Genomic DNA, 14725 nt, shown 5'->3' on the forward strand with positions numbered 1-14725 from the left:
AGAATCCTTCACAGCTTAGACCACAATGAGCAGCTTTCAAGGTAAAGAAAATAAGATTATCGCCAGACTTTTCAACAGCAACATTTTATTCCAAAAGAAAGCAAAATTAGGACATACAATTCTCGAGACAAATATGAACCAAATGCAAGACCCAGCAAAATGGACTCTGTAACAAGCCCTGAGGAACCACTGTGAACACAGAGCAGCTCAGGCAAGCCCGTCCCCACGACCATTCCCAGAAGAACCTCACGGAGAACGAGTTTCCTCAGTCAGACAACTGGAATCGACACAGAAAGCGTTAAAGGAGTGTGTCTCTCTTCACGGCACATGTGCTTCCACAATACAGAAATAGCGCAACTATTTTAATACCAGGGGAGAAACAGGAAAAGCACACGTAAAAGTCTGTTGTTTTTTTAACCTATTCTCAATCATTACTCTGTGATGGCTGCATTAGTATTTTTTTTTTACGCCTCAGTATGTAGTTTGGGACAGAATGAGTAATTCCAGGCTGCTCAAATCCTATCATTCTCTGTTTCCTGAAAAACAAGGACTCTGCTGCAGAGTAAGGAGGCCAGGGTAACACAGGACAGAAGAAGTCACAAAGTCTGCCATACAGACCCAGCGAGACCCACGGGCCTGCATCTGAGCTTTGCTATCTACCCAAGGGCATGGAAACAACAACCGACAACAATGGGCACACTCAGAACCCAGATCAATCCACATCACGGGGAATGCTCACAGCCCAGGCCAACCCAACACCACGAGGCACACTCACAGCCCAGGACAACCCAACACCACGAGGCACACTCACAGCCCAGGACAACCCAACACCACGAGGCATACTCACAGCCCAGGCCAACACAACACCACGAGGCACACTCACAGCCCAGGACAACCCAACACCACGAGGCACACTCACAGCCCAGGCCAACACAACACCACCATGCACACTCACAGCCCAGGACAACCCAACACCACGAGGCACACTCACAGCCCAGGACAACACAACACCACGAGGCACACTCACAGCCCAGGCCAACACAACACCACCATGCACACTCACAGCCCAGGCCAACACAACACCACTGAGCACAGTCACAGCCCAGGCCAACCCAACACCACGAGGCACACTCACAGCCCAAATCAACCCAACACCACGAGGCACACTCACAGCCCAGGCCAACACAACACCAGAGGCACACTCACAGCCCAGGACAACCCAACACCACTGAGCACACTCACAGCCCAGGACAACCCAACACCACGAGGCACACTCACAGCCCAGGACAACACAACACCACCATGCACACTCACAGCCCAGGCCAACACAACACCACTGAGCACACTCACAGCCCAGGCCAACCCAACACCACGAGGCACACTCACAGCCCAGGACAACCACAGCACTGAGCACACGCACAGCCCAGACCAACCCACAGCACTGAGCACACTCACAGCCCAGGACAACTCAACACCACGAGGCACACTCACAGCCCAGGACAACACAACACCACGAGGCACACTCACAGCCCAAATCAACCCAACACCACGAGGCACACTCACAGCCCAGGACAACTCAACACCACAAGGCACACTCACAGCCCAGACCAACCCACAGCACCGAGCACATTCACAGCCCAGACAAAGTTCCTGAAATATACTTCCTATTAAACATATGACATCTGCTCAGAAAGATGGTTAGTTCCAGGCTGGGGGGAGGGTGCTGACAGCTCTTGTCATTGGAGAGGGCACAGCAAACATGAAGGGCTTCCCAATCCCCTCCAAAAGGACTCAGGACTCTGTCCGGGGCTGTGGTGGGACTGACGGTTGATGGGCACGAGGCTTCTTTGTGGCCTGGCAGGAATGTTCTAAACTTAGACTGTGGTGACGGTTGGGCAACCATATAAAAAATCCCCCCAAAAACACCAGCACACTGGATTGTATATTTTAAATGGTAAGTCTCGCAGTATGTAAATTGCATCTCAATAAAGCTGTTATAAAAAGGAGAGGAAATGGGTGTTGTCTCACAGCAGGTAAACCACCACGTGAGACACCTGTATCCTACATGGGAGTGTCTGGGTCACAGTCCCACCTCTGCCTCCAACCCAGCTTTCTGCTCGTGCTCACCCTGGTGGGCAGCAGATGACGCTACAGTACTGAGTCCCTGCCACCACCCACGTGGAAGACCAGGGTAGAGCTCCTGGCTCCTGACTTCAGCCTGGTCCAGGCCCAGTTACTGCAGGCATCTGGGGAATAAACCAGCAGACAAAAGATTCTCTCTCTTTCCCTCTCTCTCTCTCTCTTCTTATCCTTATTCTCACCCTCCTCCTCTCCCTCCTCCTCCTTCTCTCTCCCTCCCCCCTTCAAATGAGACAGGGTGAGAAAGACAGAGACTCACAAGAACTAGAAGAGTCACCGAATGCCCAACAGAAAAAACTGTCCTTTAAAAGAGATCATGATTCAAAGAGAATAAAATCCGTAAAACACAAGGGTACTTCAAAAAGTGTATGGAAAACAAAAGAAGGAAAATTTTGGCCCAAAGAGTTTTTGGAATCCACACAAATAAGGGGTCTTCAAAAAGTTCCTGGCGCAGGTGGGAGAGGGGAGGGGAGCACCTTCACAACAGTTACGATGTCTCTTGGGACGGCCATATCCCACATCAGAGTTGCTGGGTTCGAGCCAGCTCTGCTTCCAATCCAGCTCCCTGCTACAGCTCACCTTACGAGGGAGGACGGTGGTTCAAGTGCTTGGGTCCCTGCATCCACATCAAAGATCCGAAATGAGTTCCTGCCTTTGGCCTGACCCACCTCTGGTTGTTGCCGGTATTTGGGGAGTGAACCAGGGTATGGAAGAATCTTTGTCTGTCTCTCCCTGCCTCTCAAATAAATGAGTGATTAAAAAAAAAGGAATTTCATGAAAATAAACAATTTACTAAATTTTAACTAGTACTATAGCCTGAAGAAGGTGCCAAGGATTAGTTCTGTGTTAATGGAGGCCAGCAAGTGTGCCTGAGCACCAAGGGCATGCAGGCCACGACAACACTTCCTTGGCAATCAGGTCTTCAAGGACAACAGAAAGAGACACACTCGCTCAGAGGTCCTGGGCTTAGCCACCCACCACCTAAAGCCACGCCCTGCACAGTGTAGAGTCCTAGCTTCTGGGAACTCGGGGTTTGGAGGAATGCCGGGAGGAGAACACAAAGGCTTGCCTCTGCCAGAGCCCCTGCAGATTTCCTGCAGGTGCTCAGCACTGACTAAAGCTTAAAAGGCGTGCTCTTCAAGGAGTTAGGCAAAGGACCGACACCACAACGGGGTGAGCGTGTGAGCACAGCTCCTCGGCCGGTTACCAGCACACACACTTGACCGCGCACTCCACGGGCGCCCTGAGAGCCAGCCCCTCACCTGCGCCTTCACGCCTAACCTGTTCACAGGTTCTCGAGTAACAAGAGGCCCTGGATCTCAAAGTGCTGCTCGCGTGAATGAGCGCAAATGCCCTCCCTCATTGTGGGCCCATCAACCCCTGCCTGCCTGACCGCAGAGCCCCATGGGGAGGGGTGGCTATCCGATTACATAACAGGCCTGTAGTAGAAGCTTGGCTGTGAGCAAAGACACCGACAGGCAGACAGCAAAACCAGGTTCTCAGACATTTATCTAAAACACGTTTTAAAAAGTGGCCTGAAGCGCCTACACATGGCTGCAAAGTGAGCCTCGATTGGCTTCATCTTTTCCCCGCAGGTGATGAGCAAGAAGAGGGGCCGGGCCCGGCCAGCCTCCTGTTTCTGCCTCACTGCTCACAGGACACAGCCACGCTAGCCCAGGAAGACAAGCCCCACCCCCACCTCTGCAGGCTCAGACAGGAGAGAGGAGGGGACTTGCAGGTCTTTCACACCTGTTTCTCCGGGAATGCCAATCTGGTTTCTTCCCACGCCTCCTGCCTGTCCCACACTCTCTCCTCTCTGGTCACTGAGCCTTCAAGCTCCCAGCTCACCCTCACACCTCCACTGCTCCCAGGTTTTCATGACACTCAACCCAACAAATACACAAATCTGCCCACCCAGGCGCTCAGGGAACTGCACTCCCAGACCTCCTCGGCCAGGGCCACGGGCACACCCAGCACACTCCCCACGGCCGCACCCAGCAAGGACCCCTTTGTGATCAGTCCCCCGGTCCCGTGAACACAGCAGCACTGAGACCAAGACTTGAAGAAGAGAACTGAAACCGCTCTCATCAGCCCCTCCATTCTAGAAACAGCTGGATGCAAAAGACAGGCTCAGGTGAGCTCCACATGGCATCTCGGGACACGACAGAGTCAAGGCAAATCCAGCGCTCCCTCGGACACCCTCTGCCTCGAGGTAAGGTGACTGAGCCCACGGCCGGGAACACAGGTAAATCTACCATGGAGGATGGCACGGTGCTGGGGGGAGGGGGGCCCTCCCATGGGGTTTCTCACCCAGCCTGTCTGGGGGAGCCCACTGGAACATCACTTACTGCCTGCTGGATGCCAGTCTTCACCCGCTCACTCAGCATGCCCTCGAAGACGAAGGAGTCGCCAAACGTCTCAGCCTAGAGGAAGGTAGGAGACAAAATCCGGAAGAGGCTGTGGTCCCGCGTTCCACGGGGCCATTCCTGTCTCACGCCACTGGGATGACTGCCTGTCCCAATGACTGCCAGAGGACTCGCGAGAGCATCTGGCCAACGTCACTTACAGAGACCCTGTCATTCAAGACCTGGTAGGCTGGTAAGATGCAGGCTGGAAGGGATTACTGCTCCTGCTGACGGAAACACACTGCCCGTGTTACAGGTGGCTTCAGAAATGAGCATCCCCAGGACCCGTGCAATCACACTTGAGCCTTGCCCTCCATCCCACCCCTGGAATCATGACATGAGAAGGAAAGGGTGCCGCCTGCTGCTCTCCTGACACACGTGAGTGCCACGTGGGTGTCAGCCATGCTTGTGAACCTCAAGCAGCCAATCTGGACAGAACGACTCCAACCGACACTGGCACCTCCTCCCCCCAGCTCCCTGGCTCTCTGTGCTAGAAATGGAGAGCTTTCTCCTGCGGCTTCTGCAACTCTGCTTCCCTGGTTGCTTCTACTGTCTCGTCTTGAGCTCTGCCCTGGGCTCCCTGTGCCTCTCCCGATGCCGGCAGCTCTCAGACTGTGTGCAGCTGAGATCGGCCACGTGGCTTTGACAAAAGCACACAGCTGTCCTGCAACCCAGCAGATCCCGATTCTGGGGGAGCCAGACAGAGGCCGACGAATCTGCGTGTGGACACTGCTGCTGCTGGCGGCTCAAGTGAGGGGCCTTGAGGTACAGAGGGTGAGCACCGCACAGCCTGCTCTGGCTCACTGCTGTAACCAGGCCGTCTAGGAACACGCTCTGATCTCCACCTCTGGCCCTGTCCAGTCTGCACCACAGGAGACACACAGAGCACCGCATGGACCCAGAGCTGCCGCTCCCACAGGAGCTCATCACCTGTGCTTCACCAGGAGCTGTCTCCTGGATTCCCTCCAACACCAACACAAGAGTAATATATCATGGATTCCTTCTACAAACGCGTACTGAACACCTACCACGTGCCTGGTACAGGCTAGATGAGCGGGCCCGAGGTCAGTACCCAACAGGCACGGCCCCTGTCCTATCTGTGCTTGAGTGTGGCGCACAGGCAAAAGTCAAGAGAAAGAAAATGACTACAGTTTCACCTTGCCAGGCAGAAGTGTCGAGGACAGTCTCCTTGAGACACCGACACCTAAGCTGGTGCGGCGCAAGAATGAGGAGGAGCCACACAAGCAGGTGGGGAGGGGGCTGTGGAGCCAGCCGGGGGGCAGGCCGAGCTCCAACGCTGGCAAACCATGACAGGCTCTCAAGGGACAGGAACAAGACCAGGGGCCGCAGCGCAGTGAGCAAGGGCGTGTGATGTCAAATGAACACAGAGAGATGGGAAAATTCTGGAAAGTGCCCTCTAAAACAACAAGAAATGTTTGGCTCAGGGCAGGGGTTCTGTGCCCTTTCTGTGCCCGACACCCCTCTGGCAGGACAAGGAAGCTTCTGGACCTTCTAGAATGAAATGCTTAAATGCACAAAACCACCCCAAAGAACTGCTAAGAAAACTAGGTGGACTGAAATACCAGTAAAATAACTAAGCTACAGCAACATATGCACTATTTATTAAGGTCTCTCACTGGTCATGCATCAGAGTGGTGATAAATGCAAACCATATTCCAGCACATGCTATGGCAACATGCAATGAAAGATGTCCACAGTCTCTGGTGGTGCCAAAGGGACGGGCACTGCTGCTGCCACTGCGGTTTGCTGTCTGTATCGTAACTGAGGAAATGCTAAATTCTACCTAGAGGACAGCAAATATCCAGACTAATTCTCATCCATGTTCCTGGACACCATGAAGCCTACTTACTCCACCCAATGTTCATGGAAAACCCAGGCCCAGGCAAAGTCTCCCTGCCAGATCAGTCTTGGAACTCAGTGGACCACGAAGGAGCTCGGCCTGAAAGTATCCTCACAGAACAAAAAGAACTACAAATCTGCATTAAAAAATCTAAAGCCATGTAAATTCCAAAAAAAAATATGACAATGCAAAACCAAACCTGAATGCTATTCTGCTTTTGGCATTCACTCTCAAATTACTTTTTTAATTAAAAAAAAAAAAAAAAAGATGTCAGTGGCCTGAAAACACAGAACAGGGACTCCACAAACTAAACACAAGTAAGGATTCTCAGTGGGAGGAAATCGGAAGCATTTAAAAGACAAGTGTGGATCAGACACTCACAGGAACACTAGAAAGCCTTCTGCTCCTCACGCGGTGAGGACAAGTGTCAGAACGCTGCCTTGGGTCCCAAGGACGGCAGGATAAGGCCTGGAAGCAGCACGGGACAGAGTGGGCATGGTCGTGGAGGCCACGGGATAAAGCTGTAGACGAAAGTCTGTTTTCCAGATCTGTCACTTACGAAATGCAACGGCTTCTGGAGCTAGCACACTGCCACTATCTGAGAAAGCAGAATGGCCTCACTTTCCATGCCATCGGGTGTCCCGGGACCCTGAATGGTCAGTGACACTCGCCCACATACGAAGGTATCACAATATGCAGAAGGGCTCAGCACACACATTCTGAGGTCACTCACTGCCTGGGCCTGAATCCCAGCTGGAACACCAACTGGCCGTGCAGGTGCAGGCAAACCACTCTTCTAATCTTCAGTTTGTCACTGGGAAAATGTCCGCTTGGTGGGGTGACTGTGAGGGGTTAAGTGAAACAGCCATCACTCGCTATCCACACACCCAGGCTCCAGGGCCGCCCATGGACACCAGGATCCAAGGAAACACAAGTCCCTTACATAAGATGATACAGTGTTTGTGCAGAACCTACTCCTATTACCTATAATCCCTAACAAAACAGAAATGCCAGTGAACAGTGGCTGCATTGCATTGTTTAGGGACCAGTGACGAGGAACACAGTGCTCAGTACAGACACAACCTTTGTGCAACGTCTTCCGTCCGTGATGGGTTCCGTTTGCAGGTATGGATCTCACTGAAAGGAAAGGCTGGCTGCCCACAAAGAAGCTTTCAAAAGCCCACAGCAGCAAAGGGTGCAAGAATTTTCTGTAATTCTTTTTCACTTTCTTAAACAGACACATAAAAACTGTACATATTTGTGCGATATTTCAATACAAGCATACATTGTGAAATGCCCAATTAGGGTAAACATAACTCTCTGCTCAAAGATGTAAAGTCTCTCTGGTGGAAACATTGAAACTTGTATCTCTAGTTGTTTCATGGAGAAATGCACAGGACACAGACACGTTATCTATAGTCACCTACTGTGTGACAGAGCCCAGAACTCCTACCTCTCCCGCAACCACAACTCAGTGTTCATCCATCAACCTTGCCCAGCCTCCGGGAACCAACACGCACTTCCAGCCTGTAGGAGATCCCGTTTCCAGGCTCCCCAGGAACTTCCTGAAACCCCCTTGTACTGAGCACAGAGCCAGGCACAGGGCGAGGCTGGCCAGTGCTAGCTGTTATCACAGCATTCCGAGAAGCTCTGGAAACACCCGGGTTCTCCTCCCACCCCGAGCCCCATTACCTCTGTCAAATAGCCAGTTGAGTTGACAAACTTCTCAAAATCAGCATTACTGACTTCATAGGCGTCCATGTAAAAGGCATCGATAGCCACTCTCCTGGCTGGTGCTTCCCCATCCTGCTTTATCTGAGGATCGTCCGTGCCCATGGTAAACACCCCGGCGGGGATGAGGACCATCTGCAGCGAAAGCAGAAACACAGGGAGTCACACGTCACGCGTGTCAGGTTCCCAGCACAAGAACAGTCAACCCCGACCACGGAAATTGCTGTGCCATCAGTGAAACCCCTCGACCCCTCAGTGAAGGCGTCACTAGACACAACAAGAAGCAAAGAGGTCCTCAGGAAAGAAACTTCTCCAGACAAAATCCCACGTTACAAATTCATGCACGTGACAGGGACAGTCCTGGAATCAGAGACACGCAGGCTGCTCATACATGGAACACAGGGCAGGGAGACTGTCCCACTTTTTTCTTTTTATATTTGTTACACTTTTTACTTTATTAGGCCCTTGGGGTTTTCTGCTTTTTTTTTAAGATTTATTTATTTATTTATTTGAAAGACAGATTTACAGAGACAGAGGAAGAGAGAGAGAGATCTTCTATCTGCTGGTTCACTCCCCAGATGGTGGCAATGGCCAGGGCTGGGCCAGGCTGAAGCCAGGAGCCAAGAGCTTTATCCAGGTCTTCCTTGTGGATATAGGAGCCCAAGCACTTGGGCCATTTTCTGCTTCTTTCCCACACCACTAGCAGGGAGCTGGATCAGAAGTAGAAGAGCCAGGACATGAACTGGCAGCCATATGGATGCCAGGTTCACAGGCAGCAGCTTTACCCGCTACATCCCAAAATCAGCCCCTGTTTTGTTTTTAAATTAATTTTAGGGGCCAGCACCATGGTGCACTAGGTTAATCCTCCACCTGCAGCGCCGGCATCCCATATGGGCACCGGTTCTAGTCCTGGTTGCTTCTCTTCCAGTCCAGCTCTCTGCTGTGGCCAGGGAAAGCAGTGGAGGATGGCCCAAGTGCTTGGGCCCCTGCACTCACATGGGAGACCAGGAAGAAGTGCCTGGCTCCTGGCTTCAGATTGGCGTAGCTCCAGCTGTTGCAGCCATCTGGGGAGTAAACCAATGGAAGGAAGACCTTTCTCTCTGTCGCTCTCTCTCATTGTCTGTAACTCTACCTGTCAAATAAATAAATAAAATCTTTAAAAAAATTACTTTCAGGAGTTAAAAAAATTCCACAACAATACGCTCGAATAACCACTGTGTGAATTCTGGAAAAGACGGACGTCACTGAAATGGGAACCCTGGAAAGCTTGCCGAGGATCCGTGTGAGACACAGTTCTTTACTAAAGCCTTTATTACAGTGGAATGCAACCGATCCACCTGCACGTGAACTCCAGGCTCCAAGAGGGCGGGGATGCGGGGCAGGCGCTGTGCTGCAGCCTGCAACACCAGCATCCCTCATGGGCACCAGTACCTGTCCGGCTCTTCCGCTTCTGATCCAGCTCCCTGCTCGTGGCCTGGGAAAAGGAGTGGAGATGGCCCAAGTGCTGGAAAGCCTGCTACCCACGTGGGAGAACCAGAAAAAGCTCCTGGCTCTTGGCTTCAGCCTGGCCCAGCACTGGCCTTTGCTGCCATCTGGGGAGTGAACCAACTGATGGACAATCTCTTTCTCTGTCTCCCCCTCTCTCTCTGTAGCCCTTTCCAAATAAATAAATCTTAAAAAAAATAAAAATAAAAAAGAGGGTGGGGACTGTGGCTGCCTTGCTCACCACTGAATTCCCAGCAGTGAGCACGGGGGTGTGAGGATCGCACTGAAAATGCTCCACTAAAGACAACAGGCGTGGGGCCGGTTCTGTGGTGCAGCAGGTTAAAGCCCTGGCCTGAAGCGCCGGCATCCCATATGGGTGCCAGTTTGAGTTCTGGCTACTCTTCTGATCCAGCTCTCTGCTATGGCCTGGGATAGCAGTGGAAGATGGCCCAAATCCTTGGGCCCCTGTACCCACATGTAGACCAGGAAGAAGCTCCTGGCTCCTGGCTTCAAATAGGCGCAGCTCTGGCCATTGTGTCCATCTGGCGAGTGAACCAGCGGATGGAAGACCTCTCTCTGTGTGTCTCTACCTCTCTGGAACTCTGTCTTTCAAATAAATAAAATAAATCTTAAAAAAAGACCACAGGGCACGCTCAGCATCGTGAGTCCTTACGGAAATGCACACACAATGATAGTGAGCCCACCTGATAGCCACTACCACAGCTGTAACCAAAAAGAAGCAAGGGCTGATGGGGACATGTGAACACGGAACCCTCACAGATGTACAACAGCACAGCCGCCGTGGAAAACAGTCACACAGCTCCCCCCGAAACAGAGCACAGAGCTACCATGTGAGCCTCTACGCCTAGGTGTATACCCAAGGGAAACAAAGCTCGGTTCACACAAAGCTTACCAAAGCATTCCTCACTACAGGCAAAACGGAAACAACCCAAATGGCCATCGGCTAATAGAAACAGAACAGAACGTAGTACCCCCATCAAATACAGCAGCAGCCATAAAATGGAATGAAATACCGAGCCACGCTACACTGTGGAGGAGCCTCTGAAACCTGCACTCATTCAAAAAACCCAGTCACGACAGGCACATAGCATAGGAGTGCATTCACACAAGATAAGAATCACAAAGTCCAAAGAGAAACAAAGTGGCTGAGTGGCAGCGGGATACAGGCTCGGGACGCTTTCTGTGAGGATGAGATGTAGAAATAGATTGCAATGATGGTTAGGACCACACTAAAAGCCACGGAATCGTATGTACGCATGAAACGAGAACTGGATGGTGCATGATTCGCCTCAACCCTTCCGCTCTAAGCCACACTGTCCCTCCAAGCTGATTCTCTGACTTCTCTTTCCCTCCTCGACTTGAAGCCTTCTTTATACATCAGAGGCTTGACACTTCCTAGCTCCTGAGAAATCTAATTGATTTTTCACTTAAACGATTTGAAAGTAAGACACTGTGTCTGCAGAGAATGTATTTCTGACAGCTGGTTAGAGACACAATACTGAAAGAAACAGAAATGGGAAACAGGAGTTACAGCTCCCACTTTGTATCTCCACTGACCCTCTGTGCGAGAGCATGCGTCCATGCCATGTGTTTCCGCCTAACTTTCTGCCATGATGTGGGAATAGTAAAGGGTGATTTTCCTAAGGGATGACCACTGCTCCCAACCATTATCCTGGACTGCTCGTCCCTGACCCCAGCCTTGCCTGGCTGGATCTCTCCGATCGTCCCCTGCTGCTACTCTCAGGTAACTGCAGCAGCATCACCCCAGGTCTTGCTGTCCCCAGCCTCACCCTCCCACAGCTCTCCTGGCTCATAAGCCATGTACCTTCCACTGAGTCACTCGCACAACCCACAGTGAGGCCCCCTTCCAAGCCTTCTAAAAACACTACTCCCCTGGCTCCAGGGCAACCGTGGCTCTGAAAAGTTCCACCGCTCGTGGACAGGTTACGTAGGTTGTGGGCCAACCATACATGAAAATTAAGCAGTCATGGCCGGCACCACAGCTCATTTGGCTAATCCTCCACCTGCAGTGCCGGCACCCCAGGTTCTAGTCCTGGTTGGGGCGCCAGATTATGTCCCGGTTGCTCTTCTTCCAGTCCAGCTCTCTACTGTGGCCCGGGAGTGCAGTGGAGGATGGCCCAGGTCCTTGGGCCCTGCACCCGCATGGGAGACCAGGAGGAAGCACCTGGCTGCTGGCTTCGGATCAGTGCAGCGCGCTATCCATAGCGGCCATTTGGGAAAAAGGAAGACCTCTCTCTCTCTCACTAACTCTGCCAGTCAAAAAAGAACACTAAGCAGTCATAGAAGACAATAGAAGAGGAACAAGAGATGCTTTAGAGCATTAGCCTGAAGAGACGGCAGCAACACACAGAGCTGAGGAGCAACGAACTCAGCGGTACCTGGGGTGCCGCTCTCAGAGCAAAGGGGAAGAGAGCTCTGTGTTTCTGCAGACAGAACGTCCCTTCTCAGACGGACGAGAAACATGGGCAGCAGTGTTCTGAGGGAAGGATAGGAAGTCAAAGATTTCCCACCACATACCCTTCTATATATGTTTAGTTTTTTGAAACATATAAATGTACCAATTACTAAAAAAAATAAGATGTCAGCCGGCGCTGTGGCTCACTAGGCTAATCCTCCGCCTACGGCGCCGGCACACCAGGTTCTAGTCCCAGTCAGGGCGCCGGATTCTGTCCCGGTTGCCCCTCTTCCAAGCCAGCTCTCTGCTATGGCCTGGGAAGGCAGTGGAGGATGGCCCAAGTGCTTGGGCCCTGCACCCACATGGGAGACCAAAAGAAGCACCTGGCTCCTGGCTTCGGATCGGCACGGTGCCCCGGCCACGGCAGCCATTGGAGGGTGAACCAACAGCAAAAAGGAAGACCTTTCTCTCTGTCTCTCTCTCTCACTGTCCACTCTGCCTGTCAAAAAAATAATAATAATATGTCAATCCGATGACACCATTTTCTTACTCACATTCTTTAGGGATTCCCATCACTTTTCAGGGCAAGACAGAACCTAACCTTTCCCCATCTCTGACCCTGTATTTTACCTGTGCATCCATGAGCCACCACGTCTCTCTGTAAACAATGTCACTGTTGCAGTACCACCATCTCTGGGAAGCCCTTCCTGCCTGCACAGCTCACGTGGGCTCCCCTGATGCACGCCTCTGTCCATGATGACGGACACACACAGCATCTGCTTTCCTAGATCCAAATCCCCCTGGGGACCAGAAATACACTCTTCATTTCTGCCTCCCCAGCAACCACACAGTGCACTGCCCACAGTCGACACTCAAAAAATCTTTACCAACTGAACGAATAAGACGGAATACAAGGAGGAATCCATCATCTGAATTACTCATAAATTCTAACTCATTTATAACTCAGTCCCAGACGCGAACAGTATGTCTGCATTCGATGAGACCTGCTGACAGCTCCAACTCCAGGCACACAGCTGCCGGATGTGTTATCTCCACCATCCTGCAGGCATCTGGACCCAAGATGCCCCAGTCCTGGCTGTCAGAATTTTAAGCAGCTTAGGGCCAGCACTGTGGTGCAGCAGATCGAGCCATCACCTGTGACGCTGGTATTTCATGTCGGAGCACCACCTGAGCACTGGCTCCTCTGTTTCCACCCCCTCCTTCCTGCTAATGTGCCTGGTTAGGCAGCGGAAGGTGACCCAAGTGGCTGGGCCCCTGCACCCACTCAGGAGCCCAGACAGAATTTCCTGGCTCCTGGCTTAGCTCTGGCCCAGACCTGTCTGTTGTGGTCATTGGAGAGTGAACCAACAGACGGAAATGCTCTCTTTCGCTCTCCCTCTGTTACTTTGCCTTTCAAACAAATGAACCTTGTTTTTTAAAAAAGGAATGGGGGAGGGGGGGAGGGCAGCACTGTGCCATAGCAGGTAAAGCTGCCACCTGCAACACCAGCATCCCATACTGGAGCCAGTCCAAGTCCCGGCTGCTTCACTTGTGATTCAGCTCCCTGCTAATGAGCTTGGAAAAGCAGTGGAGGATGGCCCAAGTGCTTACGCCCCTATACCCACGTGAAAGACCTGAAAGAGACTCCTGGGTTCTGGCTTCAGCCTGGGCCGTTTGCAGCCATCTGGGGAGTAAACCAGTAGATTGAACATCTGTCTCTCCTTCTTTCTCTGTAACTCTTTCAAATAAAATAAAACTGAAAAAAAAAAAAAAAAAGAAGAAGGAATTGTAGAGAGCTGGTTTTGTGGTGTAGTAGGTAAAGCCACTGCCTGTGATGCCAGCACCTCATATGGGCACCAGTTCATGTCCCCGTTGCTCTACTTCCAGTCTAGCTCCCTGCTATGCATCCAGGAAGACGCATGGGACACAGCACCCATGTTGAAGACCTCAAAGCAGGTCCTGGCTCCTGGCTTTGGCCTGGCCCAGCCCTGGCTTTTGCAGCCATCTGAGGGAGTGAACAAATGGATGGAAGATCTGTGTATGTGTGTCTCCCTCTAACTCTTTCAAATAAAAACAAACATTTTTTAAAAAAATTTTAAGCAGTCCTACAGAGAAATAGAAAAACTGAAGACTTGGGACAAAACCTCAAGAGTAGTTTTGGTTTTTTGTTTGTTTGTTTGTTTTTTTTTTTTTTTTTTTTTGACAGGCAGAGTTAGACAGTGAGAGAGACAGAAAGGTCTTCCTTCCATTGGTTCACCCCCAAATGGCTGCTACAGCCGGCACGCTGCACCGATTTGAAGCCAGCAGTCAGGTGCCTCCTCCTCGTCTCCTATGCAGGTGCAGGGCCCAAGCACTTGGGCCGTCCTCCACTGCCTTCCCGGGCCACAGCAGAGAGCTGGACTGGAAGAGGAGCAACCAAGACAGAACCAGCGCCCCAACCGGGACTAGAACCCGGAGTGCCAGCGCCGCAGGCGGAGGATTAGCCTAGTGACCCATGGCGCCGGCCTAGAGTAGTCTTAAAATTACTGTTCAGAGCCCCAACACTGGGGCTGCACTGTAGCGTAACAGGTAAAGCACTGTCGCAGTGCCAACATCCCACATGAGTACAGGTTTAAGTCCCAGCTGCTCCACTTCTGATCCAGCTCTCTGCTCATGCACCTAGAAAAG

General features: G+C 51.8%; 1 protein-coding gene across 1 annotated transcript in view; it reads right to left on the minus strand.

The window, feature by feature from the left end:
* Positions 1 to 14725, minus strand: part of SUMF1 (sulfatase modifying factor 1) — a 74221-nt gene that overhangs the window by 49959 nt on the left and 9537 nt on the right. Inside the window, exons 2-3 of the mRNA XM_062200349.1 lie at positions 8098 to 8271; positions 4488 to 4562 (exon numbers count right to left, since the gene is read on the minus strand). Coding sequence (XP_062056333.1) covers positions 4488 to 4562; positions 8098 to 8271 — 249 coding nt within the window. The remainder of the gene's footprint in view (positions 1 to 4487; positions 4563 to 8097; positions 8272 to 14725) is intronic.

The sequence above is a fragment of the Lepus europaeus genome, chromosome 9 (genome assembly GCF_033115175.1).
Source record: "Lepus europaeus isolate LE1 chromosome 9, mLepTim1.pri, whole genome shotgun sequence".
NCBI classification, from domain to species: domain Eukaryota; kingdom Metazoa; phylum Chordata; class Mammalia; order Lagomorpha; family Leporidae; genus Lepus; species Lepus europaeus.